Genomic DNA, 12630 nt, shown 5'->3' on the forward strand with positions numbered 1-12630 from the left:
AGATGCCTTGATTAGATGATTCATAGTACATTTGATCTGCTGCATCAGATCCGCACTTAGTTTCAGTACTTGTTGGATCTCACAGGTCTTAGTTCTTCTGCTCATAATCTTCAGTCTTCATTACAATCATTTCATTTCCCTTGTCTGCAGGCAGTACCAATATACCCTTATTGGCATTAAGGAGGAGGAGGAGATTAGTGTTTAACATCCCATCGACAACGATGTCATTAGAGGTGGAGCGCAAGCTCAGATTAGAGAAGGATAGGAAAGGAAATCAGCCGTGCCCTTTCAAAGGAACCATCCCGGCATTTGCCTGAAATGATTTAGGGAAATCATGGAAAACCTAACTCAGGATGGCCAGACGCAGGTTTGAACCATCATCCCCCCAAATATGAGTCCACTGTGCTAACCACTGTGCCACCTCGTTCAGCCGGCATTAAGGCCCTTGACAGCTTGTAATTCTTATTGCTTCAGGTTGCAAGCATAGACACACTTGAAACTGACAGGATTCTGCACCAAGCAAAACCTCCAGCTTGCAACCTGAGATGTTACAAAGAAGCTTAAAGCCAACAACAATATACTGGTACTGTCTGCCGACAAGAGAAATGTGACCACTGTAATTAAGATTACGGATTATGAGCAGAAGATTCAGGACCTATTATATCTGAAGATGTGCCGAAAACTAAGTGCAGATCCGATGCAGTGGATCACATGGAATACAAATCAGTTATTCAAAGTGTCATCTGTCCCTGCGAACATACAAAGGAAGCTGTGCAACACAGAAGCCCAACCATCTCGGCTGTATGGACTGGCAAAAAGTCCACAAGGATAATGTTCCACAAAGACCGATTGTAAGTGCTCCTGACTTGCTGATGTATAAATTGACAAAACACTTGGCTTCTCTGCTTCAGCCGCACGTGGCAAAGACTGACACACACAGAAAGGACTTGGGGCATTTCACTGAGAAACTGAAGAAACTAAAACTTGGACCAAATGACATCCTGGTCAGCTTTGACGTCATTCCTTCGTTTACTAAAGTGCCACTCAACGATTCTCTGGAGTATGTCGGTTCCATTTTCCTGCAAGACATCACCTAGCTCTTTCATGCATGTCTCAACACGAGATACTTTATGTGGAATGGCAACACCAATGAACAGCTGGAAAGTGACGCCATGAGTAGTCCACTAGTCCAGTGGTGGCCAACTTCTTCACGGAACATTTTGAAACATCGGCACTGTACTTGGTACCTTGTAAGCCTTCACTGTATGGAGCCATAGTGAGGAACAGTTCAGTGAATTTGTAACGCATCTGAACAGTCTCCATGCCAACATAAAATTTACTATGGAAGAAGGAAAGGACCAACAGCTACCTTTTCTTGCTGGTTACAAGGGTTTGTGAGAACCTAGGACACAGTGTTACTGAAAACCAATATACACACAGGTCAATCCCTACACAAACTGTATAAACACCAGACAAGCCAGAAAAAGAGTGGCAACTAATACACTCGTAACATGTGCATGTAATGTAAGCCACAGCACCTCTGATGCAAGATGTAACACCCGTCTAATGCATAAAACTATGGGAGGACCTGAAGCAGAAGACTGTGACAATGCCACAACCAGGCAGCAGGCACTGGTCACTGAACTGTGTGATCAGCTCCTGTGTTGTCAGACTGTGATTGCTGGAACCAGCAGTCAGTAGCCAGCTCAGTCGCATCAGCAGACATAGCTTCCGTAATCACATGCATTCCTGTTGTTTGAATGAGTGAGTGACTGACTGCCAATTACATCAGACTCCAACCACTGCCCCGTTACAGGTAGTTTGCAGTGGTCCACAAACGCAGCCCTTCCCCAAATACGGCACTGTGATCCAGCATTTAATTGCTGGCCCAGATGAATATGTTCCTTTCCTCATAGCAGGGCCACAGACAGTGCCTGTCGTGTGTCAGCCGGTGCTGTGAGTTCTACTGACACATCACTGGAGCCTCCGTGTAAACTCTGCTCCCATCAGGACCACTACCCATCGCCGGAGTCCGGCTGCAGCCCACTGCTGCTCTCCAGTCAACAGTTCAGAGACAGACTATGGGCAGCACCCCGACCTGCTGCATGTCTGTCACTGCTGCTAAATCGCTTCCGGCAGCAAAGCCCACGTCTGGTGACCCTGGTCCATCACTGTCAAGTCAGCATGCTGAATTGGAATACCGCAGAGTAAGCAGTTCTTCACACTTGCGCCTCTGGCCATGACTATGCCTGCCATTCAGTGTGGAATATTACATGCAGAAGGAAACACACTGCAATGACTGTGCCAGCTGGATGGAATAACTAAGACTTGATGTGTTTCTTCTCAAGCTTGTCCACAGCCACTCGTGACCAGTTAGAAGGTTGGACTGAAGCTGTATAAACTAGTAAAGAAACAATAAAGAAGGTTTGTATCCTTATGCAAATCTGCCTCTCTGCCTCTACTGCTTTCCACCCCACCCCCTCCTTCCCCCCCTTTACTCCATCTAAAGAATTCAGCCTGCACTCAAATGAATAAGTTTTTCCTATTAAACCTGCAAATCATTCCAAAGAGCAATGGGTACACCACCAGTTACAAAAGAAGTGTCACAAAATCTAAAGGTGTATTTCGATAGGATATATTTTACAACACTATTTTGATTCAACAGCATTGCCATCAACATTGCTGTGCTGAGGCTGCAATGGACAGCAATTTTGCAGTATGGCTGGGCAATATTGTTGACGTTTCGAGCTGTTGCAGATAGCTGCCAACATATTCCTGAAAGGTAGGCAGTGTTGTTCACCACAAGGGTTGACAATATTTCATATTGGAGGGAAAGTTCTATTTCTGTCCTTGCCTGTAAAGGCTTCCCTCTCGCTCTCACCTTCGTTTCCTACTTCTCTCACTGACAGTGCTGCAGTCACGCATCTAAGCAAAAACAATATCATTTTGTAAAAGACTTCATATTTACGCCAGTGACTGTAATACTTTCTTTATTTCACGATTGCAATTTTGGCTTTAGGCCATTATCAAGTGAAGATGTTATGGTTATTAGGCCATGTCAACCTAAAATGAGCTGACACATTTATATGTCATTGTCTTTACTATTAAATACATTGGTGATGCTGTTACATAGTGCGAGCACACATATCCATATGTCATACAACAACATAGTCTGTAGACACTCATGTTCGTTGGCCCATCACTAGTCATATATGCACTCATATGCATATCCATATGTATTGCATATCCATATGTATGACATATGGAAATGTGTGCTCACACTATGTAACAGCATCACCAATGTATTTAATAGTAAAGACAATGACATATAAATTTTTGTTTTTTTTGTTTTAGGGCGCAAAACTGCTACGGTCATTAGCGCCCAGTCTGTGACTTAGGAAAAGGCAGAAACGGGAACAAAACTCAAAAAATTGGAGAAACTAAAAATAGAGGGAGAGATTAAAAAAACCACTATAGAAGGGGGTTGGTTGTCCCCAAAAAGAGCTTCAAATGACTGACGTCATCTCACTGGCACTAATAAACTCGAGAACGCGATCGGCTGAGCGCGTGTCATCTGCTAAAATGGAAGATATATCAGGCGACAGCTGTAGACGAGCGCGTAACGAAGTAAAATAGGGGCACTCAAGTAAAAGGTGTCTTACCGTCCACAGCTTAGAGCAGTGGGGACAGAGTGGGGGAGGATCACCACTTAAAAGATGTCGATGGCTAAAAAGACAGTGCCCTATCCGGAGTCTAGTTAAAATTACCTCCTCCCGACGACGCGTTCGGGAGGAAGAGGTCCAAGCACAGGGAAGAGCTTTCACATCCCACAATTTATTATTGGGAAGTGTTGACCAATGTGCGTGCCATGAAAGAGTAACACGACGACATAAAACACTCTGTAGATCGGTGAAGGGAATCGTGCGAATAGCTGGCTGAAGAAGAGAGACTGCAGCCTTGGCCGCTATATCGGCCACCTCATTTCCACAGATACCAACGTGTCCTGGGATCCAGAGGAACGCCACAGAGACACCCCCCAAGTGGAGCAAGTGGAGGCAGTCCTGAATCCAGTGCACCAGAGGGTGGACAGGGTACAGAGCTTGGAGACTGAGGAGAGAGCTCAGAGAATCTGAACAGATAACATACTGTATCCACTGATGGCGACGGATGTATTGGACAGCCTGGAGAACAGCGTAAGCTCTGCAGTATAAACCGAACACTGGTCGGGAAGCCGAAATCGATTTGGGGTGTCGCCAATAATCTAGGCACTCCCTACACCTAATGATGTTTTCGAGCCATCAGTGTAAATAAACTTGGCTTCCTTAATTTGTGCACGTAGAGCAGCAAATGCCCGACAATAAACAAGTGAAGGGGTACTATCCTTGGGAAATTGACAAATGTCACAGAGCAGGCAGGTCCGGGGACGGAGCCAAGGCGGTGCTGTACCCCAAGTTGTCAAGAACGATTTAGGTAAGCGGAAAGAAAGAGAATGGAGCAGTTGACAGAAGCAGACTCCCGGCAGTAGTAAGAGGAAGGGCGGCCTGCATACCCTAAATCCAAGGAGGTGTCGAAAAAAATGTCATGGGCCGGATTTGCAGGCATGGAAGACAGATGGCTAGCATAACGACTCAGAAGGACTGCTCGCTGATTGGACAGCGGAGGTTCAGCAGTCTCAGCATAAAGGCTTTCCACAGGGCGGGTGTAAAAAGCTCCAGACACTAAACATAATCCACGGTGGTGGATAGAGTCGAGACGTCGAAGAATAGACGGCCGAGCAGAGGAGTAAACTATGCTTCCATAGTCCAATTTCGAGCGCACTAAGGCGCGATAGAGGCGGAGAAGGACCACTCGGTCTGCTCCCCAGGAGGTACCATGCAGGACACGGAGGGTGTTGATGGATCGCAGACAGCGAGCCGAAAGATAGGAAACGTGGGAGGACCAGCACAGTTTTCTGTCAAACATAAGACCCAAGAATTTAGCGACGTCCGAAAACGGAAGGTTGACAGGTCCTAGATGTAAGGAAGGTGGAAGAAAGTCCCGTACGACGCCAAAAATTAACACAAACGGTCTTACTGGGAGAAAAGCGGAAGCCTGTTTTGATGCTCCAAGAGTGGAGGCGATCAAGACAGCCTTGAAGACGTCGTTCAATAAGGCTGGTCCGTTGAGAGCTGTAGTAGATCGCAAAATTGTCCACAAAGAGGAAGCCCGAGACATCAGGAACGAGACAATCCATAATTGGATTTATGGCAATGGCAAACAGTACAACACTTAGCACGGAGCCCTGGGGTACCTCGTTTTCTTGGGAGAAAGTACGGGAGAGAGTAGTGTTCACCCGCACTCTAAATGGGCACTCTGCCATAAATTCGCGAAGAAAAAGGGGCAGCCGACCTCGAAAGCCCCAAGAGAACAGTGCGCGGAGGATGCCTGTCCTCCAACAGGTATCATATGCTCTCTCCAGATCAAAAAATTTTGCTACCGTTTGGCGTTTCCGAAGAAAATTGTCCATGATATAAGTGGAGAGAGCAACAAGATGGTCAACTGCAGAACGATGCTTTCGGAAACCGCATTGGGCAGATGTTAAAAGACTGCGGGACTCCAGCCACCAAGCTAAACGGCAATTCACCATACGCTCAAAAACCTTACATACACTACTCGTGAGAGATATGTGGCGATAGCTAGAGGGAACATGTTTGTCCTTTCCAGGTTTCGGAACAGGAACGACGATAGCTTCCCTCCATCGTCTGGGAAAAGTACTGTCAGTCCAAATTTGATTATAAAGGCGAAGGAGGTAACACAGACTGTGGGTTGATAAATGCAGCAACATTTGGATGTGGATACCATCCGGTCCTGGGGTGGAGGAACGAGAAGAAGAGAGTGCACATTGGAGTTCCCGCATGGAGAAAACAGTATTATAGCTTTCGCGATTTTGAGAGGAGAAAGCAAGAGGTTGCACTTACGCAGCGCGTTTCTTCAGGAGAAACGCTGGTGGGTAATTTGAAGAGCTCGAAATCTCAGCAAAGTGTTGACCCAATGAGTTAGAAATTGCGACGGGGTCCAGAGAGCGGGCAGAAACTAGGCGCGCCACATAACCGTCGAATCCGACTCCAAACTTCCAAGGAGGGAGTGAAGGTGTTAAATGAGCTAGTAAAGAAGTCCCAGCTTGCCTTCTTGCTATTGCAGATGACACGACAGCATCGCGCACGGAACTGCTTATAGCGGAAACAGTTGGCCAAAGTAGGATGGTGGCAGAAAACGCGAAGAGCACGTCGCCGCTCACGTATTGCGTCATGGCATGCCTCGTTCAACCAAGGAACTGGGGGACGCCGGGGCAATTCGGAGGTGCGTGGTACTGAACGTTCTGCAGCAGTAAGAATAACGTCTGTAGTATGTGTGACCGCATCGTCGACACTAGGAAAGTGACGGTCATTGAACGTCGCTAGAGATGAAAAAAGTGTCCAATCGGCTTGGGCAAACTTCCAGCGTCGGGGCGCATATATGGCAGTTGAGGCTGCAGTCTAAGTACACATGGAAAGTGGTCACTCAAGTGTGTATCATCAAGGGCGAACCATTCAAAGTGCCGAGCTAGTGGAACAGTACCGACCGAAAGGTCCAAATGAGAGAAATTCGTCACGGAGGCAGACAAAAATTTAGGGTCCCCAGTGTTGAGGCAAACAAGATCCACTTGGTGGAAGACGTCTATCAATAGTGAGCCACGTGGACAAGGATGTGGAGATCCCCAAAGTGGGTGGTGGGCATTGAAGTCCCCAACCAGCAAATAGGGGGGTGTAAGCTGACCAAGAAGATGAAGGAGATCAGCTCATGCCATTGGTGTGTCCGATGGAATGTATACAGTACAAAGAGAGAAGGTGTATCCAGAAAGGGAAAGACGGACAGCGACAGCTTGGAAGGAAATGTTTAAGGTGATTGGGTGATAATGGAGAGTATCATGGAGAAGAATCGTAAGTCCTCCATGTGCTGGAGTGCCTTCAACAGAGGGGAGATCAAATCGGACGGACTGAAAATGGGGGGAGAACAAAGCGGTCGTGGGGACACAGCTTTGTTTCCTGAAGACAGAAGATGACTGGCGAGTAGGATCGTAATACAATCGACAATTCATCCTTATTGGCTCGAATGCTGTGGATATTCCAGTGGATAATGGACATACGGTGAACAGAAAGTGGAGGAATGGGACCAAGGTTGCCGTCAACTCAAGAACTGCTCAGAGCTTGCGACCGACAGCGTGGAACGGCATTCAGCCGAAGGCAGAAGATCCTGATTCGTAGATTGTTCAGGAGCAGCTCCTGCCACCAGCGATCGGCCGGTTAATCGGCCGCCAGCAGTGCGCCTCGGCGACACAGAAGACAGCCGAGGGCGGCTACCGCCAGGTGGTGCTGTAGATGAGACACGCCTTGGTGGAGAAGGAGAGGAACTGGGTTTCTTATTAGCCTTCTTGGAAACATGATGTTTAGATGAAGGAGGAACCGATGGTTGTGAAGTTGGGGTATGTAAAAAATCTTCACGAGTATGCTCTTTTGTGGAAGTCTTGGTGTCTGACTTTTGGGATCAAGATTTAGCAGAACCCGATGAAGGGTGAGCCACAGAGTGATCAGGCGAAAGTGGGGAGGTTGAACGGGTGATCTCTGCGCTGGCCGATCTGACAACTGTGGCACTAAAGGTGAGATCACAAGTCTGCGTGGCCGCCTCCTTTGTTGGCCAAGGAGAGGCAAGGACAGCACTGTATTTTCCTGTCTGAGGCACAGTGGGCTTTCGACTGTCGAATAATTTTTGAGCAGCAAAGGTCGACACCTTTTCCTTCACTCTGATTTCCTGAATGAGCTTTTCGTCTTTAAAAATGGGGCAATCGCGAGAGGAAGCAGCGTGGTCACCCATACAGTTGATGCAACGAGGGGATGGAGGTGGACAAGCACCATCATGGGCATCCTTGCCACACGTAACACATTTGGCCGGATTGGAACAGGACTAGCTGGTATGACTGAAACGCTGACACCGATAGCAACGCGTAGGGTTTGGGATGTAAGGGCGAACGGAAATCTCACAGCCCGCTTTGATTTTCGATGGGAGCTGAACTTTGTCAAATATCAAGAAGACAGTACAGTTTGGAATGATGTTTGTGTCAACCCTTTTCATGACTCTATGAACAGCCGTTACGCCCTGGTCAGACAGGTAGTGTTAAATTTCCTCGTCGGATAATCCGTCGAGGGAGCGGGTATAAACGACCCCACGTAAGGAATTTAAAGTGCGGTGCGCTTCCACCCGGACAGGGAAGGTGTGTAGCAGTGAAGTACACAGCAATTTTTGTGCCTGGAGGGCACTGACTGTTTCTAACAACAAGGTGCCATTTCGTAATCTGGAACAAGACTTTACATGACCTGCAATTGCGTCGACACCTTTCTGAATAATGAAAGGGTTGACCGTGGAGAAGTCGTGATCTTCGTCAGACCGAGAAACAACAAGGAACTGTGGCAACAATGGAAGGACTGTCTGTGGCTGAGACTCATTGAACTTACGCTTGTGAGCGGACATAGTAGAAGATGAGGAAACCATTGCGAAAGTATCCCCCATGATTACCGGTGTCTCCGATGGTGGGCTCCATCCTTGTGGGGGCCCTCTCTGAGGGCACTCCTGCCTTAGGTGATTGTTCACACCTCAGGTCACACCTCCCGAGAAACGGACGGAGGGACCAATCGGCACTTTCGGAAGGTATCAGCTCGGGTAATAGCCCCTCCCTGGGCCTGGCCGTTACCAGGGGGTACGTACGTGTCCTACCTGTCTACCCAGGGCAGGGAATTACGCATTACCCTGTCATCGGCTACGCATGGAAATGCGTGGGTCGGCCTTCAGACATGCACAGGGAGGAAAAAAGAGAAAGGGGAAAAACAAAGGGAAAGGAAAGAAGAGAGGTCTCAAACGCCGCAGTGGAGAAAAGGGCAAAGAGAAGAGGTAAGGAAAAGAGAAGGACAAAGGAAGGACGAAGACTGGCAAGCAGAGAAAGCAAAGAATGTGTTACACTTTCGAATGTCCGTCTCCAGATGTAGGCACAAAACATACTCCCAGAAGGGGAGAAAGGGAAGGAAAGAGGCGGAGGTGAGGGGAGGGGGGGGGCGAAGATGGGGGATGGGGAAGGATGCGGAAAAGGAAGGTATGCAGCCCGAAAAGGACGGAGGGCCACATTAGCTTGGGGTCCCGTGCTCGCTATGCACGTATCCACAAAAGAGTTGTGGACCCCCTGGGGGGACATATAAATGTGTCAGCTCATTATAGGCTGACACGGCCTAATAGCCATAACATATTCACTTGACAATGGCCTAAGGCCGAAACTGCAATCGTGAAATAAAGAGTTACAGTCACTGGTATAAATATGATGTCTTTTATAAAGTTCTACATGACTGTGGATCCCAGGTATAAAAAGTTAAATAACATTTTGCTTTTGTTCAAAAGCTCGCATGCATACATATAGCCACATATTCTCTCAAATGGTTATATCTGTGTATTTACCCATTTATACATGTTTATCACTTTAATATTTAATTTCAGTTTTAAGACAAGATGATTACATTTAACCTCTAAAATGTACAAATGCTTGTTAATAGGTGGATACCACCTAAAATCCAATAAATAAATAAATAAATTAAAGTAAAAGTCACTTGTTTTGTAGTAGTTTGTTGTCACAAACTTGTTGTGTACAGTAATGGAGAAGTAGAGAAATGAGAGAATTATGAATTTTATAAATGTGATTCATCTACTACTGGATCTATGGGATGTCGAAATGATTGTATGTTAAGACTACAATATGAAATAACAGTTAGCTGTTGCTGATGAGCTCAGAATCACATTTGATGAAGCATACAAAAAATTTCAAAGTCTTCATACCTATGCTAAATATGAGATACAAAATTTGCATTGGAAGAGTGGAAATGCTGCCACAAGTTTCATACTGTCTCAAGATGTACCCACCGGGTATTGCACACTTCTGATACCATGAGGTTTATTGGAGAATAGTGAACTTTAAAGAAATACACTAAAGTTCTGCGTAAATCATCAGTAGCTAAAAATTGAAAGTGATTGCTAATCAGGTTGTCATCGATGTACACTGCCTTAAATTTGCATCAATATTAGCAATTCTCAGAGAAATTATTTGTATGAGATATTCAAAATCGTATTCCACCATTCTGTTGAAATTCTGGAGCAGGTATGTATCCAGCACCAGTTCACTAACTAAATTTTCTGAAGCATTCTGCTTACCTAAAGAGCAATGCATACTCAAAGCCTGGTTTCTCTTGTTCTTTTCAACTTGATTTCTTGTGTGATGCAAAAGCAACAGGACTGCACTCAGTTTCGCAAGCTCACGTTTATCCATTTAGTGGTAACAGCATGGCCCCTTGTAAACACTAATGGTCCAGAAATGTGTTACTGGAAACGCTACCTGGCAATAGTAGGCAGTAAAGTTGAATACATGTAGCTGAAATTCATGTGGCTACAATACTGCCGAACAATAGTTTCATGATATACTACCGGCAATATGAAATTTTTATGGCCTGTATAAACGCACCTTCACACTCTGTGAAGTGACACATTGGAAGAAGAAACATGAAGTATGGCCTTACAGCCATACATGCCCAAGGTGATGGGCAGAATCAGCTGTATATTGCGCAAATATGGTGTAAAATTATTTATAAGCTGACAAAGATTATCAGAGAGTGTCAAGATTGGCAAAGAAGACAAGGGATCTACTTGCAATATATTGCATACCTTGTGCATGGAGAAAGTCTATGTTGGAATAACTGGACAATCTATCAACACTAGGATCACTGAAGATAAGCAGTATTGCAGACTGGAACAGGTGAAGAAACTGCTCGTGGCGAAGCACACTTGGTGGGAGGCCATCTTGGATTCTTGATATAAAGCAAAAGCCATTGCAAGTAGTAAGGGGAGAACAGCAGCAGTAATGACAATGGGAAAGCCCTCGGACATTGGCACACCAGGTACATAATATAATCTGCGGCCATGAGCTCCAGGCTGTCACCAGCAATTTGGGGGGAGGGGGGGGGGGGGGGCGTGAAGTTTTAACAATGGAAGCCACTCATGCTGACAAAACTTCAGAATAATCATAAACATCGAGCAAAGAATCTGAAAGAGAAGTCAACAGGCAATCTGTGGGTTCAGTGTACAGTAGTTCAATTTTGCTTCATCTTGTTAGTACCTATGCTGTATTTATTTGCATTCATTTTTTCAATATAGCAATAAATATCTTCTATCACCATCTTCATTACCACCACCTTCACCGTCACCATACTGATCAAGTGAAATAATATTAATAACAGCTGCACCATCACTGTTGATTTTAGATGATCAATTCAGAAAGGAAATAATTGCCGCAACTTACCTTGTGGTGTGTCGGGGAATTCTGAAGTATCTAATGTAAATGGCTCTTCAACTTGGCTGAAAAGATCTTCCCTAAATGTTGTTATATTAAATGTTACATTGTTTAAAAGGGTATCATTGAGAGCTTCTATAAAAAACTGCCATCTTGGTGCGTAGTAATGAGACACAATCCCTGGAAATTTAAAGATTCTTCAGTAATTTCATACATATCAGAGCTTTCTTAGTAAAATTCAGCTATCTACAAGTCTCACCTGACCACTGCTTGGTAGCATAATCAGTTATTTCTCCATCAGGTCCCCAAAGAGTTATCTGGTTGCGTGCATTGTATTCATACAGAGACTCCTCCTAGAATGAAAAGAAAAATGATTTAACAAACAGAACCTCTTATTTCATCAACCTTTATTTAAATAAAGGTAGATGATAAATCTATAATCTTTATTCAGGATGATAAGGATATTAAGAGTTATGTGAAATTAATAATGAACTTAACATATGGATTCATTATAATATTTTACTTTATTGATAAAATAAAGTAATCTTTGAGAACATAATTTAGCAGCTTTTCTAAAATAAATATCTGTTTACATCACCCTAAAATTGAATTACACTTTCTTGCATGTAAAAATCAGTTGTCAGATGTATTCCTCATGAATGACTGATGTACACATATTCAGTATTTGTCTATCATTCTATTCCACATGCACCTTGCACTTATGTGGCATTGATACCAGTGTGAAATTCAGCTGGCACCATAAATATCACTGAGATGTTCTACATACATATAATTAAAGAATACTGTTGATGAGGACTACAACTATACACAAACCCAAATACAGTAATACTTTACTTAAAAAAAGACTGGTAGCATACTGAATTCACTTACGTTAGAAATTAAATCTCATTTCTCTTCCTGGAGCAATACAACAACATGAAACCAAGAAAAAGATTTGTAAGAGAGTAAAATGAAAAAATGGGAAATTCAATTTTTTTATCCAAGAGACAAATCTAGGAAGGGAAAGGACTGGTCAGTAAAGGAAAGGAAATAGCAACACTTCACATTCTCATTTTCCATAGTGACACCCAAACATACTGCACTGGAAGAAAGTGTTTTCTGCACATCCCATATATCAAGTCAATGGATAGTTGTTTGAGCGGCAGATTAAGGACGCACCTGTTGCAAATTAAGAGCAAGACTTTCAAACACTACACATCTGCTGTTCTCACCCA

At 44.7% G+C, this 12630-nt stretch overlaps 1 protein-coding gene across 5 annotated transcripts in view; it reads right to left on the bottom strand.

Moving 5' to 3' along the window:
- The window catches only part of LOC126088129 (alpha-N-acetylglucosaminidase), a 377251-nt gene that overhangs the window by 65434 nt on the left and 299187 nt on the right, over positions 1–12630 (bottom strand). For all 5 annotated transcript variants that reach the window (XM_049906245.1, XM_049906244.1, XM_049906242.1 and 2 more), the window contains 2 exons: positions 11655–11748; positions 11405–11575 (listed from right to left, as the gene is read on the bottom strand). In XM_049906245.1, coding sequence (XP_049762202.1) covers positions 11405–11575; positions 11655–11748 — 265 coding nt within the window. The remainder of the gene's footprint in view (positions 1–11404; positions 11576–11654; positions 11749–12630) is intronic.

The sequence above is a fragment of the Schistocerca cancellata genome, chromosome 6, assembly GCF_023864275.1.
Source record: "Schistocerca cancellata isolate TAMUIC-IGC-003103 chromosome 6, iqSchCanc2.1, whole genome shotgun sequence".
In the NCBI taxonomy this organism is placed as follows: domain Eukaryota; kingdom Metazoa; phylum Arthropoda; class Insecta; order Orthoptera; family Acrididae; genus Schistocerca; species Schistocerca cancellata.